The following is a 13,853-nucleotide window of genomic DNA, read 5'->3' as shown; positions in this document are numbered from 1 at the left end:
AAACTAGTCATCAGGAAAATAATTTAAAAAACACAAGACACATCTACACACCCCAGAATGGCTTCTTAAAAAAAAAAAAAGGCAATTATCAACTATAAGTACAAGCAGGAAAACAACCAGAACTTGCACACATTGATAGTAGGAGAGTAAAAACCGGTAAAACTCAAGAGAACTGGTATTTTCTTATCTTTTAACAATGAACATCTGCAAATCCTATGACTGAGTAACTTCACTCAAAGATATGTACCCAACATAAAGGGATAAAAGGGATATGTACACCACCAAAAGACATGTACGAGAATATTCGTAAGTAGTTTTATTTATAACAAACTAAAAGCTGAAGATCATCTAAATGCCCTTCAACAGCTGAACATAAAAAGAAATTATGGTATATTCATAAAATGGAATATGAGAGCAACGAACCAGAGTGAACTACTGCTATGGAGAGTATACACTGTAATCCCATTTATGTGTCTTCAAAAACAGACAACAATAATCTGCAAGGAATAGTGGTCAGAACACTGATTACTTTCATTGGGTTTGGACTAAGACTCAAAACAAAGGGAGACTTTTTGGGGGGGGACTTGTAGTGTTTTATATCATGATGTAGACAGTAGTTAAACAGGTATATTCATTTATTAAAATTCACCAAACACTGGGGCACCTGTGTGGCTCAGTGGGTTAAGCCTCTGCCTTCATCCCAGGATCTTGGGATCGAGCCCCATGGCAGGTTCTCCGCTCAGCAGGGAACCTGTTTCCCCCCCCCCCCCCCTCTGCCTGTTTCTCTGCCTACTTGTGATGATCTCTCTCTCTCCATCAAAAATAAATAAATAAAACCTTTAAAAAATAAAATAAAATTCACAAACTGTAGAAGGATGTAAGACAGAACGAGATATAGCCCTGCTACGATGAAATTTGTATTTTAAAAGGGGAGAAAGACCTAGATCAGAAATGCTTGCCTATGTTTAACTTTGAAAACTTTGCAATTGATCAGAAACTTTTGTAGGTCTGGTCCCATGAGAGAGTGGGAAACTTACTCCTAAAAGGGGAGAAAGAATAACAGTTGAAAGAATAACAGTTTGTAAGTTCTAGTAAATTGTATGTAGAGAATTATAGTAGTCTGATGTGAAAAGAGGCTAACTAGGATTCATTTTAGAATCTATTTTAGATTGGGCCCAGTCATTTAATGACACCAGCCATTTAGTGATATTAGGATTGGAATAACAAGATGGAGCTCATCTTGTAAAGATGATGTGAAGAGCATTTTAAAGAAAGACAACAGCTTGTACAAAGAACCTAATGCAGGAATAAATTAGTTGTATACAAACTACAGGAAAAAAGTGTGGTATGGAGGGCATGAAAATGGTAACTTGAAGAGAAGTCGGCACAGAACAGTTTATGTAAGAATTCTGTAAATTAGAGAAAGGACTCAGGATTTTATTCTAAGTATGACAGCAAACAACTGGGTGGTTTCAAGGAGACTTAAATTATGACTCAGATTTAAAAAAGAACATTCTGACTGCCAAGGGGGTAAGAGCAGAGGCAGTTAGAAGGATGGAATAAGGCAAGAAATGAAAGTAGCTTGATTAGGAAGTTAGTAGTTTAGAAATGGGGGGAGGAACAGATTCTGGATGTGTTTGTAGGTTACCCTGATGTAACCTTCTGATGGATAGATGTGGGGAATGAGAAAATAACAAAAGATTTTGCTTGAACAACTGAGTGGTGGTGTATTTACTGAGATGGGAAAAACTGAAGAGGAATAGATTTCAGGGGGAAGAAAACAAGAATTCTAGACAATATTTAAGATACCAATTAGATATATCCATGTGACACTATATAGGCGGCAGTCTGAAACAAGACAAACCTCAGGGCTAAAGAACTAGAGTTTGAAATTACTAAAAATAAACGATATTTCAAGCTATGTGACTGATTGAAATTATAGCCAGAAGTTAATTTTATTGTTTAATTGCTCCCTCCTTTCTTGTTCACTCTAAGTAGGCCAAAATGGGAGCATCGTGTCCTTGCTTAATCTTGTCTCCTGGCCATAATATCTAATCTAAAGACTAATACCTGTTCAAGCTGGACCAATCAATGGTTCTTTCTCAAGACTTTTTCTTTATTTAATTAATTTAATTTAATTTATTTATTTGGGAGAGAGAGCAAGGACACAAGAAGGGAAGTGGCAGAGGGAGAAGCAGACTCCCTGCTCAATGTGGGGCTTTGATCCCAGAACCATGGGATCACGACCTAAGCTGAAGGCAGATGTTAAACTCACTGAGCCACCCAGGCGCCCAAATTTCTCAAGATTTTCCTAACTAGAGTTGAGGAAAATGCTTTCCTTCTCTAAGATGAAGGCAATAAGGTTCCAGCTAAGGTCTTGCTAGGAGTTATTCCGGGATGGTAGGGAAAAGTGGTCTGAGAAACTAAACCTAACATGCAGAGAAAAGCAGCCTGAGAGGGAAGAAGAAAGACAATGTCCTGAGTGTACTAGTACTAGTACTAGTGTACTAGGGACTAGTCACTTCAGTCTTCCCACATTTTGATTACATAAATTATAAGAGTTCCCATTTTCCCCCCATACTAGCTTGAATTGGATTTTTGTCACTTAAAAGCAAAAGCTTTAACTCAGATTCAAAGACTTCTATATACAGGTATCTATATGTACCTTGTAACCAATTATTATAGTAACAGTCCAAGTCTATCAAATCTCAGTGACACTTTTGAATATCTTCTCTTTGCATTAAAATTTCCTGTTTTCTTTGCCCCCTTATTTAAGTAAATAAAACCTGATTTTGTTCAAAAGACTAATTTGGTTCAAAAGTTTATTGCCAAAGTTAAATTCTTCTTTCAATGGGAGAAGATATTTGCAAATGATATATCTGATAAAGGGTTAGTATCCAAAATATATAAAGAACTTATACAACTCAATACTAAAAAAAAAAAAAAAAAAAAAAAAATCGAATTAAAAATGAACAGAAGACACGAACACACATTTCTCCAAAGAAGACATACAGATGGCAATAGACACATGAAAAGATTGCTCCACCACCATTTATCATCAAGGCAATGCAAATCAAAACCACAAGATATTACTAAAACACCTGTCAGAATGGGTAACAAAAAAATTTGCGAGAAACACGGTATTGGTGAGGTTTTGTAGAGAAAAGGAACCCTTGTCAAGTTGGTGGGAATGCAAAAGGGTGCAGCCACTATGGAAATATAGATATGAGGTTCCCGAAAAAAATTAAAAATAGGTATATGGACCGATTATGAGCTGGTAATCCCACTACTGGTAATTTACTCAAAGAACACCCGAAGAAATATACTAAGTTTTAAAAGGGATTGTGCACCACTCTGATTAAATTTGCCAGTGTTGTTTACAATTAGTCAAAATATGGAAGTTTTTTTAGTCCAAATGCCCATCAACCTCCAACAAAGGGATTTCCTTAAAAAAATACTATATATCTATGCGGAACTATTAATCAACCATAGAAAAGATGAAAATCTGGCCATCTGCAACAATAGAGAGGGATATAGATGGTATGATGCTAAATGAAGTAAGTTCAGAGAAAGACAAGTCCCAGTATATTTCACTCATAGGTGGAATTTATTTAAGAAACAAAAATAAAATAAAAAAGAGAGACAAACCAAAAACCAGGACTCTTAAATACAGAAGAACAGGTAGTTATCGAGTGGGGAGGTGGTGTTGTGGGGATGGCTGAAATAGGATGAAGGGGATTAAGAGGAGTACAATTCCTGTGATGAGCACTTAGTCATTATAACCACTGTATGTTAAACTCTGTGGGATTTTTTTAAAAATTAAAAAAAAAAAGAGAAAAGCAAATAGACAAGTGTTGGTAAGCATGTGGAAGGAGGAAGGGAAAAGTGCTGCTGCCACTGGGTATAGTGGTTTCCTCACAACGTTAAAGATGGAATCATCTGAGTATGATCCTGGAATCAGCAGGATACAACCCCAAATACATGGCATGTTTCTCTCTTCAAAAGCAAAGTGTTCTGCAGGCTTACAAAGGTCTTTCCTTAAACAGTGGTATCGCCAAAGTCCTTGTTCCAACGTATGTATGCTTCTAAGGTTTGAGGGCTCACGCTGCGTTTTATCTTTTTTCAAGGATTCAGTGAAGTCAGATAATCGAATATTTCTCATCTAGATTTAAAAAAAAAAACATGACAGTACAAATGAAAATATATTCAGTAGTTAACCCAAAGATGGATTAAAGTAATGATGCTGCTTATTATTGTTATAAATACATATAAATGTATTCTTAGAAAATCATGCCAATCATCATATTTTACTTATTATTATATGTTAGGCAAGTTTGCTATATAAGAAATCTTATATGCTGTATTAATATACTTTTATTATATGTGTTTAATTTCTTAGGTATTAAAAATTTAAGTCCCAATATTTTCCCATTATAAAAACAGAAAAAACACTCATTATAGAAAATTTGACAAGTACAGACAAGCAGAAAAAAGAATCGCAATTACATCTTTCAGAATTCTCAAGTCTCACCAAGCATACTCTAGCTAAATTCATGCTGGGTTTATTAGAAAGGAAGATGGTTTACAAGAAGCACATGAGACTTTTAAGGAAATAATGCTTTTCACAACATACAGGATGCTTGTATCTGAAATTTTCTAATACTAATATTACTTATAATACATTTTGTATTAATTTGGCCTCATTTTCTGACCTTTTAAAAAGATTTTATATGAGAGACACAGAGAGAGAGAGAGAGCACACACAAGCCAGGAGAAAGGCAAGGGGAAAGGGAGAAGCAGACTCCCCGCTGAGCAGGGAGCTCCACGTGGGGCTCAATCCCAGAAGAGTGAGACCATGATCTGAGCCAAAGGCAGACACTTAACCGACTGAGCCACCCAGGTGCTCCTCATTTTCTGACCTTATTAATTGGCTATGAGAATGTAGAATAAAAAAATGCTGAGTCAACATCTATCTATAATTACCTGAATACCTTGAAAACTCAAAAGGAGCTTGGCACAAAATTAAACAGTTTTAAAACTGTCACTGATATATACATGTGCATTTTGCCCAAAAATAAGTTAAAGGATAATTTGAGATAAAACATCAACTGATATTCATATATATTCTTCTTTTTATTACTCTTATAAAACCGAATCTAATTATTTCACACCCTCTGATATCTAGATGAGCACAGATTGAGAAAATCACCTATACTTGTAAACTGTAGATTAATCTAAGTAAAAAAGGAAAAGGTCCCCTCCTGGGAGGCGCGGGCTGTCTCCAAAAAGGAAAAGGACATATGTTTACCACATAATCATATGAGCCCTACTCGTTTTTTTAACTAAAACACACACTGGCTCTTCCTAAAGCCCAAAGAGTAGAAGGATGATGAATGTAATCTACTATCTATGATATTCTTGAATAAAATGTATTTGTTGCAGAAATTAGTCTTAAGAGCTTTTGATGAAATTTCAATTGAACTGCATAGAATGGTGCACATAAATATATATGAAATTTATATATGATATTTTGAAGTTAGTAACAGATGAATATATACAACAGGAAAAGCAACTAGTAGCTAATTTGAGAAAGAGAAAAATAAATGGCAAAGATATCTTATCGAAACAAACTAATGAAATAACAAAGTCAAAGTTAAGGTGGATACAAACTATGCTTTATTTTTTATTTTATTTATTTTTAAGTAGGCTCTGTGACCAACATGGGGTTTGAACTCATGATCCTGAGATTAAGAGTCATATGCTCTACTCATTGAGTCAGTCAGGCACCCCAAACTGTGCTTTAAAAATAGAGTACATCGTACCCTGAATTTATAGCCAACAATTTTTAGCACTACCTTTTATTTATTTATTTTTTTAAAGATTTTATTTATTTATTTGTCCGAGAGAGAGAGAGCGAGAGCGAGCACAGGCAGACAGAGTGGAAGGCAGAGGCAGAGGGAGAAGCAGGCTCCCCGCGGAGCAAGGAGCCCGATGTGGGACTCGATCCCAGGACGCTGGGATCATGACCTGAGCCGAAGGCAGCTGCTTAACCAACTGAGCCACCCAGGCGTCCCAGCACTACCTTTTAAAAACACAGAATTCCAATATAATTATTTGTTTTTATTCTCATAAAATATTTTTTATATTCTATAAAAGTCAAATGTGTGTATATATACCAGTGCCTGATAATACCCTTAATCATTACAGTTGTACTGAATAATAACTAAAAAAAATTCTAGTATAAGATTTTAGAAACCAAACTACTTGTATTTTCCTCTCCTCTCATAAATGTGACTGATTAAATAATTTATTTAATCTCCATAATAAAATGTCATTATTATTATTTATGTATTTTAAAGTTTATGTATTTTAAAGTTTTAAAGTTATTCTATGGATACTTACATAGTATCCACTATTTGCCTGGGTGGCTCAGATGGTTAAGCGTCTGCCTTCGGCTCAGGTCATGATCCCGGCATCCTGGGATTGAGCCCTACATTGAGCTCCCTGCTCTGTGGGGAGCCTGCCTCTCCTGCCTCTGCCTCTCTGTCTCTCATGAATAAATAAAATCTTTAGAAAAACCCATCAGGGGATGCCTGGGTGGCTCAGTTGGTTAAGCAGCTGCCTTCGGCTCAGGTCATGATCCCAGCGTCCTGGGATCGAGTCCCGCATCGGGCTCCTTGCTCAGCAGGGAGCCTGCTTCTCCCTCTGCCTCAGCCTGCCATTCTGTCTGCCTGTGCTCGCTCTCCCTCTCTCTCTCTGATAAATAAATAAAATCTTTAATAAAAAAAAAAGAAAAACCCATCAGATTAAAAAAACTGGATAAAAGTATACAATAGAACCAAAACTTGTAACAATGTAACCTAATACATAATTAGTACAATGGTCACAAACGATACCAGTAATGTCATTTCTTGTAATTCATTCAACAGTTTTACTAAGTTTTTAGTGTTCCTCTCTAAAGTTTAGTCTAAAATAAGGTTCTTCCTTATATTTTTTTTAAAAAGGTGGATTAAATTATATTTTAGGTGTGGGATTAAAATTCAGGTAGATGTTATGCTGAAATATTGAAATAAATGCACTCTATCCGAGTGAATTAATAATTTTTTAAAGATTTATTTATATATATACTTTTTTTTTAAAAGATTTTATTTATTTGACAGAGATCACAAGTAGGCAGAGAGGCAGGCAGAGAGAGGTGAGGGGAAGCAGGCTCCCCGCTGAGTAGAGAGCCCGATATGGGCTTGATTCCAGGACCCTGAGATCATGACCTGAGCCAAAGGTAGAGGTTTAACCTACTGAGCCACCCAGGCACCCCGAATTAATAATATTTTAAAAATATGTGTATTTTTTTTCAGGCTCTTGTCATTGGAGTAGGCTAATTTAACACCAGTACTAATAAAAAATAATGCAGTATAAATTTCTAATCCCAGAGTCTTAACATTATTCTCCATTAAAGGAATGAGCGTTCTTGGGGTGCCCTGCTGGCTCAGTTGGTAGAGCATGCAACTCTTAAACTGAGGGTTATGAGTTCAAGCCCCATGTTAGGTATAGAGAATTTAAAATCTTAAAAATAAAATCTTAAAAAAAAAAAAAATGAAGCAGGGTTCCTGTAGAGTTCCTGATTCCAGGTGTTGAGATTACCAGAATGCAAGAATGCGTCTCAAAGTTTGAAAGTAATGTTAAAAGGGCACACCTTAATGTGAAAAGCAGATTTCACTGGCCAAATGTAACCCTTTAAACATTAAAAAAAAAATTATAATTGATTTACAGATATGTTGGGCATCTTCTGACATGTAATGATTCCCATCTCTTGTTATATATGCACTTCTGTAATTCCTTCCCCTTGAATGTGGACTGGACATTAAGAAGAGACTACTGAAAAAGTGATGGGAGTTCACCTTCAGGATTATAAAGACTTTGACTTCCATCCTGCTGATGCTTTCTCTTCTTCCTGGCTTGCTTGCTTTGATGAAGAAAGTACTATGTTGGAGAGGCCTATGTGGAAAAAGAACTGAAGGAGGCCTTCAGCCAATGACTAAGAAAACAGGCTCTCACCTCAACAACCCACAAAAAAGTGGACCTGGCAAAGAACTATGTAAGTGAGTGTGGAAGCAGATCTGCTGCAGTTGAGTCTTGTAATGACTATAGCCCCAACCAACATCTTGATTACAGCTCTGTAAGAAACCTTGGGCCAACACCTTGATTGCAGCCCTCTGACAGAGCTCAAAGCAGAGGACTCAGCTAAGCTCTGCCCATATTCCCAACCCCATGAAAATGTGAGATAATAAATGTGGTCATTTTAAGCTAAGTTTTTGGGCAACTTGTTATATGGCTATTCATACCTATAGCAACAGAACTATCTTGTTTTAAAGTCATGAGTTACTAAAAAAAAGAAAAACAAACTCACTTTCTTTCATCTTCAAATAAAACAGGAACTATATATAGGCTGATATTGTCCAGTGAAGAAAAATGTTGCTGGGGCACCTGGGTTGGCTCATTAGGTTAAGCATCCACCTTGGTTTCAGCTCAGGTCATGATCTCATGGGTCATGAGATTAAGTCCCACCTGAGGCTCCGTGCTCAGCAGGGAGTCTGCTTGAAGATCCTCTCCCTCCACTCCTCCCCCAACTTGCTTGCTCTCCTTCTTTATAATAAATAAATGTCTTTCAAAAATAAAAGAAAAATGTTGCTCAAATTTGATTGTGTATATATTCTCAGGATGGGCAAAATATACACAAAGGTTAACAGTCACTATCAGTAGAAAACTGGTCTCTTATCTCATGCAATAATGGATAGCCTTGTAAGAGTTCCCATTCCCTAAGCAGCCACCTACTTATTTCAAGTAATAAGGCTGCCAGTTATTATAAGATAGTAATCAAAGTGTATCAAAGCATTCCATTTATAGATACAAGTGGACTTCCCAATGGACTTCCACAAGAAATGCTATGGCCTTAGAGCTTGAGACAGATAGAATACTTGCAGATGAAGAGATGAGTGGATTTTGGCTATGAAGACATTTGAGAATTTATAGATTGGTTCTTACTCAAACTTATTTGCCAGTTGGTGGTTTTAGCTCATTACTGCCTTAATTAGTCCCTTTATTCCACACGGTCATTCCAAGGGACAAATACAGAGCCCTAAATTGTCACATAATTGGCTGAATTAATAAAAGACTGAATCTAGGGGGCCAGAGTATACAAGGGATCAAGATTATCTATCCTGGATCCAATGCAGGGGAACAGTGTGTGGAGAAGAAATAATTCATGCATGATGCTTACTTTTTGGGTAAAAAGATACTATCAGGTTTATGCTTTAAGAACATTAAAAAATGTATTTATGGGATATTATTAATAAATTATACTTAAACTATTTTTAAAAACCCACAAGACACAAACTGGGAACATAAACTGTACTGTACTTACATGTAAAGAAAGAATTTTAAAAATGTGGAATTAAAATTACAAGTCAGATAAAAGGGACTTGAAGCTTATATTTTAAATGTGCATTTAAAAAAATATATATATATATATATTTTTTTAGATTTTATTTATTTATCAGAGAGAGAGGGCGAGAGAGCAAGCACAGGCAGACAGAATGGCAGGCAGAGGCAGAGGGAGAAGCAGGCTCCCTCCCGAGCAAGGAGCCCGATGCGGGACTCGATCCCAGGACGCTGGGATCATGACCTGAGCCGAAGGCAGCCGCCTAACCAACTGAGCCACCCAGGCGTCCCTTAAATGTGCATTTTTAAGGAAATAGCAGCAAAATGCCAGAGAGAAAGCGTGTAGCATTCTCCATTCCTAGTCTTCATTCATATCAAACACACTCTAGGTAAACTAGACTTTCTAAAATGGAATGGTAGGGGCGCCTGGGTGGCTCAGTCATTAAGCAATGGCCTTCAGCTCAAGTCATGATCTCAGGGTCCTGGGATTGAGCCCCACATTGGGTTCCCTGCTCAGCAGGAAGCTTGCTTCTCCCTCTCCTACTCCCCCTGCTTGTGTTCCCTCTCTCAGTGTCTCTGACAAGTAAATAAAATCTTAAAAGTAAAAAAAAGGAAAATTAAAAAAAAAATGGAATGATGGTTGCAGTAAGTGTGAGGGTATTCTTAGTAATGCAGCTGATTAACTACCACACGCAAAATACCGCAAAACAACTAAGTTTACATAGAAGCTTAAAGAAAAAAGACAGTCAAAAAAATGTACTCAAATACATTTATTCTCTATGTTAAGAGTTCACTGTCTCCTCAATAGCTGTACAAACTTGGGCAGTAAAAATATCTGACTTATAAATTATAAATATAATACTGATTTTAAATATTTGCTTACATAGTTATTACAATAATTCTGCATGTCCAACTTTATATTTTGCAGGCAATCTTTTTCGAAAGAAATGCGCTAGCATTTTCCTAAGAGGGCCTACCATATTAAAATGTAATGAATTACATTACAATGGTATTGCTTTTATAAGGACAAAAACAAATGCTGAAAATCTTACAAAATAGAATATTAAGGGATTAACTTATTACAAAGAACAAAATTCTTAAGTTTTCTATAATTTTTTTCTGTTTAATATTACCAAAAAACACCATTAAGAGATTGTAATTTGAGGGCGCCTGGGTGGCTCAGTGGGTTAAGCCGCTGCCTTCGGCTCAGGTCATGATCTCAGGGTCCTGGGATCGAGTCCCGCATCGGGCTCTCTGCTCAGCAGGGAGCCTGCTTCCTTCTCTCTCTCTCTCTGCCTGTCTCTATGCCTACTTGTGATCTCTGTCAAATAAATAAATAAAATATTTAAAAAAAAAAACAAAGAGATTGTAATTTGATACACCCTTATATTTTGAAATAAAGCAAAGTTAACTTTTTCTAGCTTCTAATTAACTACGAAAATCCAGACAAAAGATAGGTCTTACAATATAGAGAACTAGAGCAAAGAAAAGATAACTAGAAAGTAATATACCTCACTGGCAGACATATTCTTCACTTGTTCGGGTTTCAGTTCTGTAAAATACAAGACAACCATTTAAAAAAAAAAGATTTCTAAGTTTAAATTGCTGAAGAGCAAAAACGAGTACAATGATCTAATAGTACATGTTCAATATAACTTATTTCTATTAAAAGGAAAATACACATTAATATTAAGAGCACAATTTATAAATGCTTAGGATAAGTCTTTAGGAGTAAGTGGGAGGCATTCACTTTCTCTGCATTATTGCCTAAGAACAATAAATTTCACAACTTTGAAGTTAAAAGAATGTAGTTTTTTTTTTTCACAAAGGCTTTATTCTTTTTAAAACCCAATAACTTTTATCTGCTTCAGAATAGCTAAAATTTTCTGAAAAAATACAAATGGTTTATGTATTATGTATTTGTTGAGTCCACTCGTGACATGTACCAGGCAGCAGGAGTTTGACTAGAATGCTTTTTGCCCAGAACTTCAAAATATATTGTCAAGGTTACACTTATTATTCTGCAAAGCAGCAATTCTGAGTCAATACACTGTTTCACTGCAGATGTGTTCCAGAAGTTGTCCATTCCATGTTCTATTTTATCGTCATAGCCAACAATCTGAGTGCATACCTGAGAGCATCACCCACCCACTGCCCATGCTGGCTGTGGAAAAGCAGTTGAGAATACCTAGTCTAAAGTGGTATCATAGTGGTATTTCAGAAACAGCAAATAACCCTGCATCAAAACAAAGCAATTTCGCAAAAGATAACATATAACAATACAAATAAAAGCTTCTCTTAGATACTTTAATTTCAAGTGATATCTGAATATTGACGTGAAAAGTGCCAAAAACAGATAAGAACATTTCCCCTTTATTTTTCTTTTTTGCTTGCATAAAAATGTTTTCTTTTCCTTTGTGTTTTCTGCTGGTTTCCTACCACCAAGAAGTGAAACATAGGGTAGATGGTGATTTATTGTGAACATCATTTAATGTACAGAATTGTCTACTCATTATGTTGTACATCTGAAATGAATATAACTTTGTATGTTAACTGTACTTTAATAATAATTTTTTTTAATTAAAAAAAAAAAAACCCTGAAATCTGTTGTTTGAAACAGAGGTCATGGTCTACACACCCACTGACTGTCTTTATATGGTCTGTGAGCTAAGAATGGTTTCACATTTTTGTTTTTGTGAGAACAAACAGAAATCAAAAGAACATGCAATGGAGAACATATGTGGCCCCATGACTAGAAACCACTTTGTATCAAGTTTTATAGCAGCTTAAATGATTTCTTACTAAAACTAAAACAGAAACAAAACCTCTCAATAAGGACTTCATAAACTTCTAATGTAGTCTAACGAATAGGTCTAAATGTTTCAAAGTCTACACACATACCTCGGATAGGACCCAGCGCTGCATCTTTTGCCAAAGCTGTTAGATCACTTCCCGAATATCCATCAGTCATTCTAAGAATGGGAAGGAAGAAAGAGCAAATTATTTTTATCTTTACAGATTTAAAATTTCCATGTAAAAAGAAGGTAACATCTAGTTTGCCTCTGTTATCAAGCAGAAAGCTATGCAATTTGAAATGTAGGACAAACAGGGTGAAGGAAGGAACTGGGGTAGAAGACATTGGCAAAAAGAGGCACATCTGAATGGGACGCCCACAGCAAAGTCCTGGGCAGCCAGATTATCAAAAGGAACTATAAACTAGAGGCAAAGGGGAGAAAAATAAGACAGGAAAAGAAAGCATTTACTTAATCATGTACTATGTTATATAACTACAGAGATCAAGTATTAGCTGAATTCTTCATTGGAAAGACAAAGAAGAACCTCAATGTTTCTAAGTATTGAATTCATTCTTTTCTCATAGGTATCTTGGAATTCAAAATAGTTTTTACTAAAATTACTAGTTATTCACATACTTTTTGAGTATTTAAATTACCTTATAAGATTTCTAATGACTAGGGGTGCCTGGGTGGCTCGGTGGGTTAAAGCCTCTGCCTTCGGCTCAGATCATGATCCCAGGGTCCTGGGATCGAGCCCCGCATTGGGCTCTCTGCTCAGCGGGGAGCCTGCTTCCCCCTCTCTCTCTGCCTATCTGCCTACTTGTGATTTCTCTCTCTGTGTGTCAAATAAATAAATTAATTAAATTAAATCTTAAAAAAAAAATTCTCATGACTAAAATTCAATAAAAACCACCTTCTATATTTAGTTTCTACTTAAGTATACCACTCATAAAAAAGGCTGAAGATGCAAAAGTTAAAAAAAATTATGTGTAACATGAGGAGAAGTTTATATGAAAATACTTGTGTTGGTATGGGCAGAGATTTTTAAATTTTTACAAAATTATTATTATTTTTTAAAAGATTTTATTTATTTATTTGACAGAGAGAGATGACAAGTAGGCAGAAAGGTGTGTGTGGGGGGGGAAGCAGCCCCCCTGCTGAGCAGAGAGCCAGATGTGGGGCTTGATCCCAGGACCCTGAGATCATGACCTGAGCCCAAGGCAGAGACTCAACCCATTGAGCCACCCAGGCGCCCCAAATTTTTATAAAATTAAAAAAATATATATTTCATTTACTTATTTGACAGAGAGAGAGAGAGATCACAAACAGGCAGAGAGGCAGTCAGAGAGAGAGGGGGAAGCAGGCTCCCCACTGAGCAGAGAGCCCAATGCGGGGTACAATCCCAGGACCCCGAGATCATGACCTGAGCCGAAGGCAGAGGCCAAACCAGGTGCCAGGAGCCACCCAGGTGCCCCTATAAAATTATTTTAATACCACTTATAATAAGTGGTTTTTTAAAAAGATTTATTTATTTATTTGTCAGAGAGAGAGAGAGTGTGCACAAGCAGGGAGAGCGGAAGGCATAGGAAGAAGCAGGCTTCATGCTGAGCAAGGTGCCCA

At 36.4% G+C, this 13,853-nt stretch overlaps 1 protein-coding gene across 1 annotated transcript in view; it reads right to left on the bottom strand.

Moving 5' to 3' along the window:
- SPAST (spastin) overlaps nt 1-13,853 on the bottom strand; it is a 78,864-nt gene that overhangs the window by 20,098 nt on the left and 44,913 nt on the right. Inside the window, 4 exon segments of the mRNA XM_045079278.1 lie at nt 3,989-4,122; nt 4,124-4,162; nt 10,950-10,990; nt 12,340-12,410. Of these exon segments, the coding sequence (XP_044935213.1) occupies nt 4,039-4,122; nt 4,124-4,162; nt 10,950-10,990; nt 12,340-12,410 (235 nt within the window). The 3' untranslated portion in view covers nt 3,989-4,038.

This window comes from Mustela putorius, unplaced genomic scaffold (genome assembly GCF_011764305.1).
Source record: "Mustela putorius furo isolate JIRA1106 unplaced genomic scaffold, ASM1176430v1.1 tig00000281_pilon_pilon_pilon, whole genome shotgun sequence".
Lineage (NCBI taxonomy): Eukaryota > Metazoa > Chordata > Mammalia > Carnivora > Mustelidae > Mustela > Mustela putorius.
Note: the sequence above shows the minus strand (reverse complement) of the source record. Positions and strands in the feature narration are given on the sequence as shown.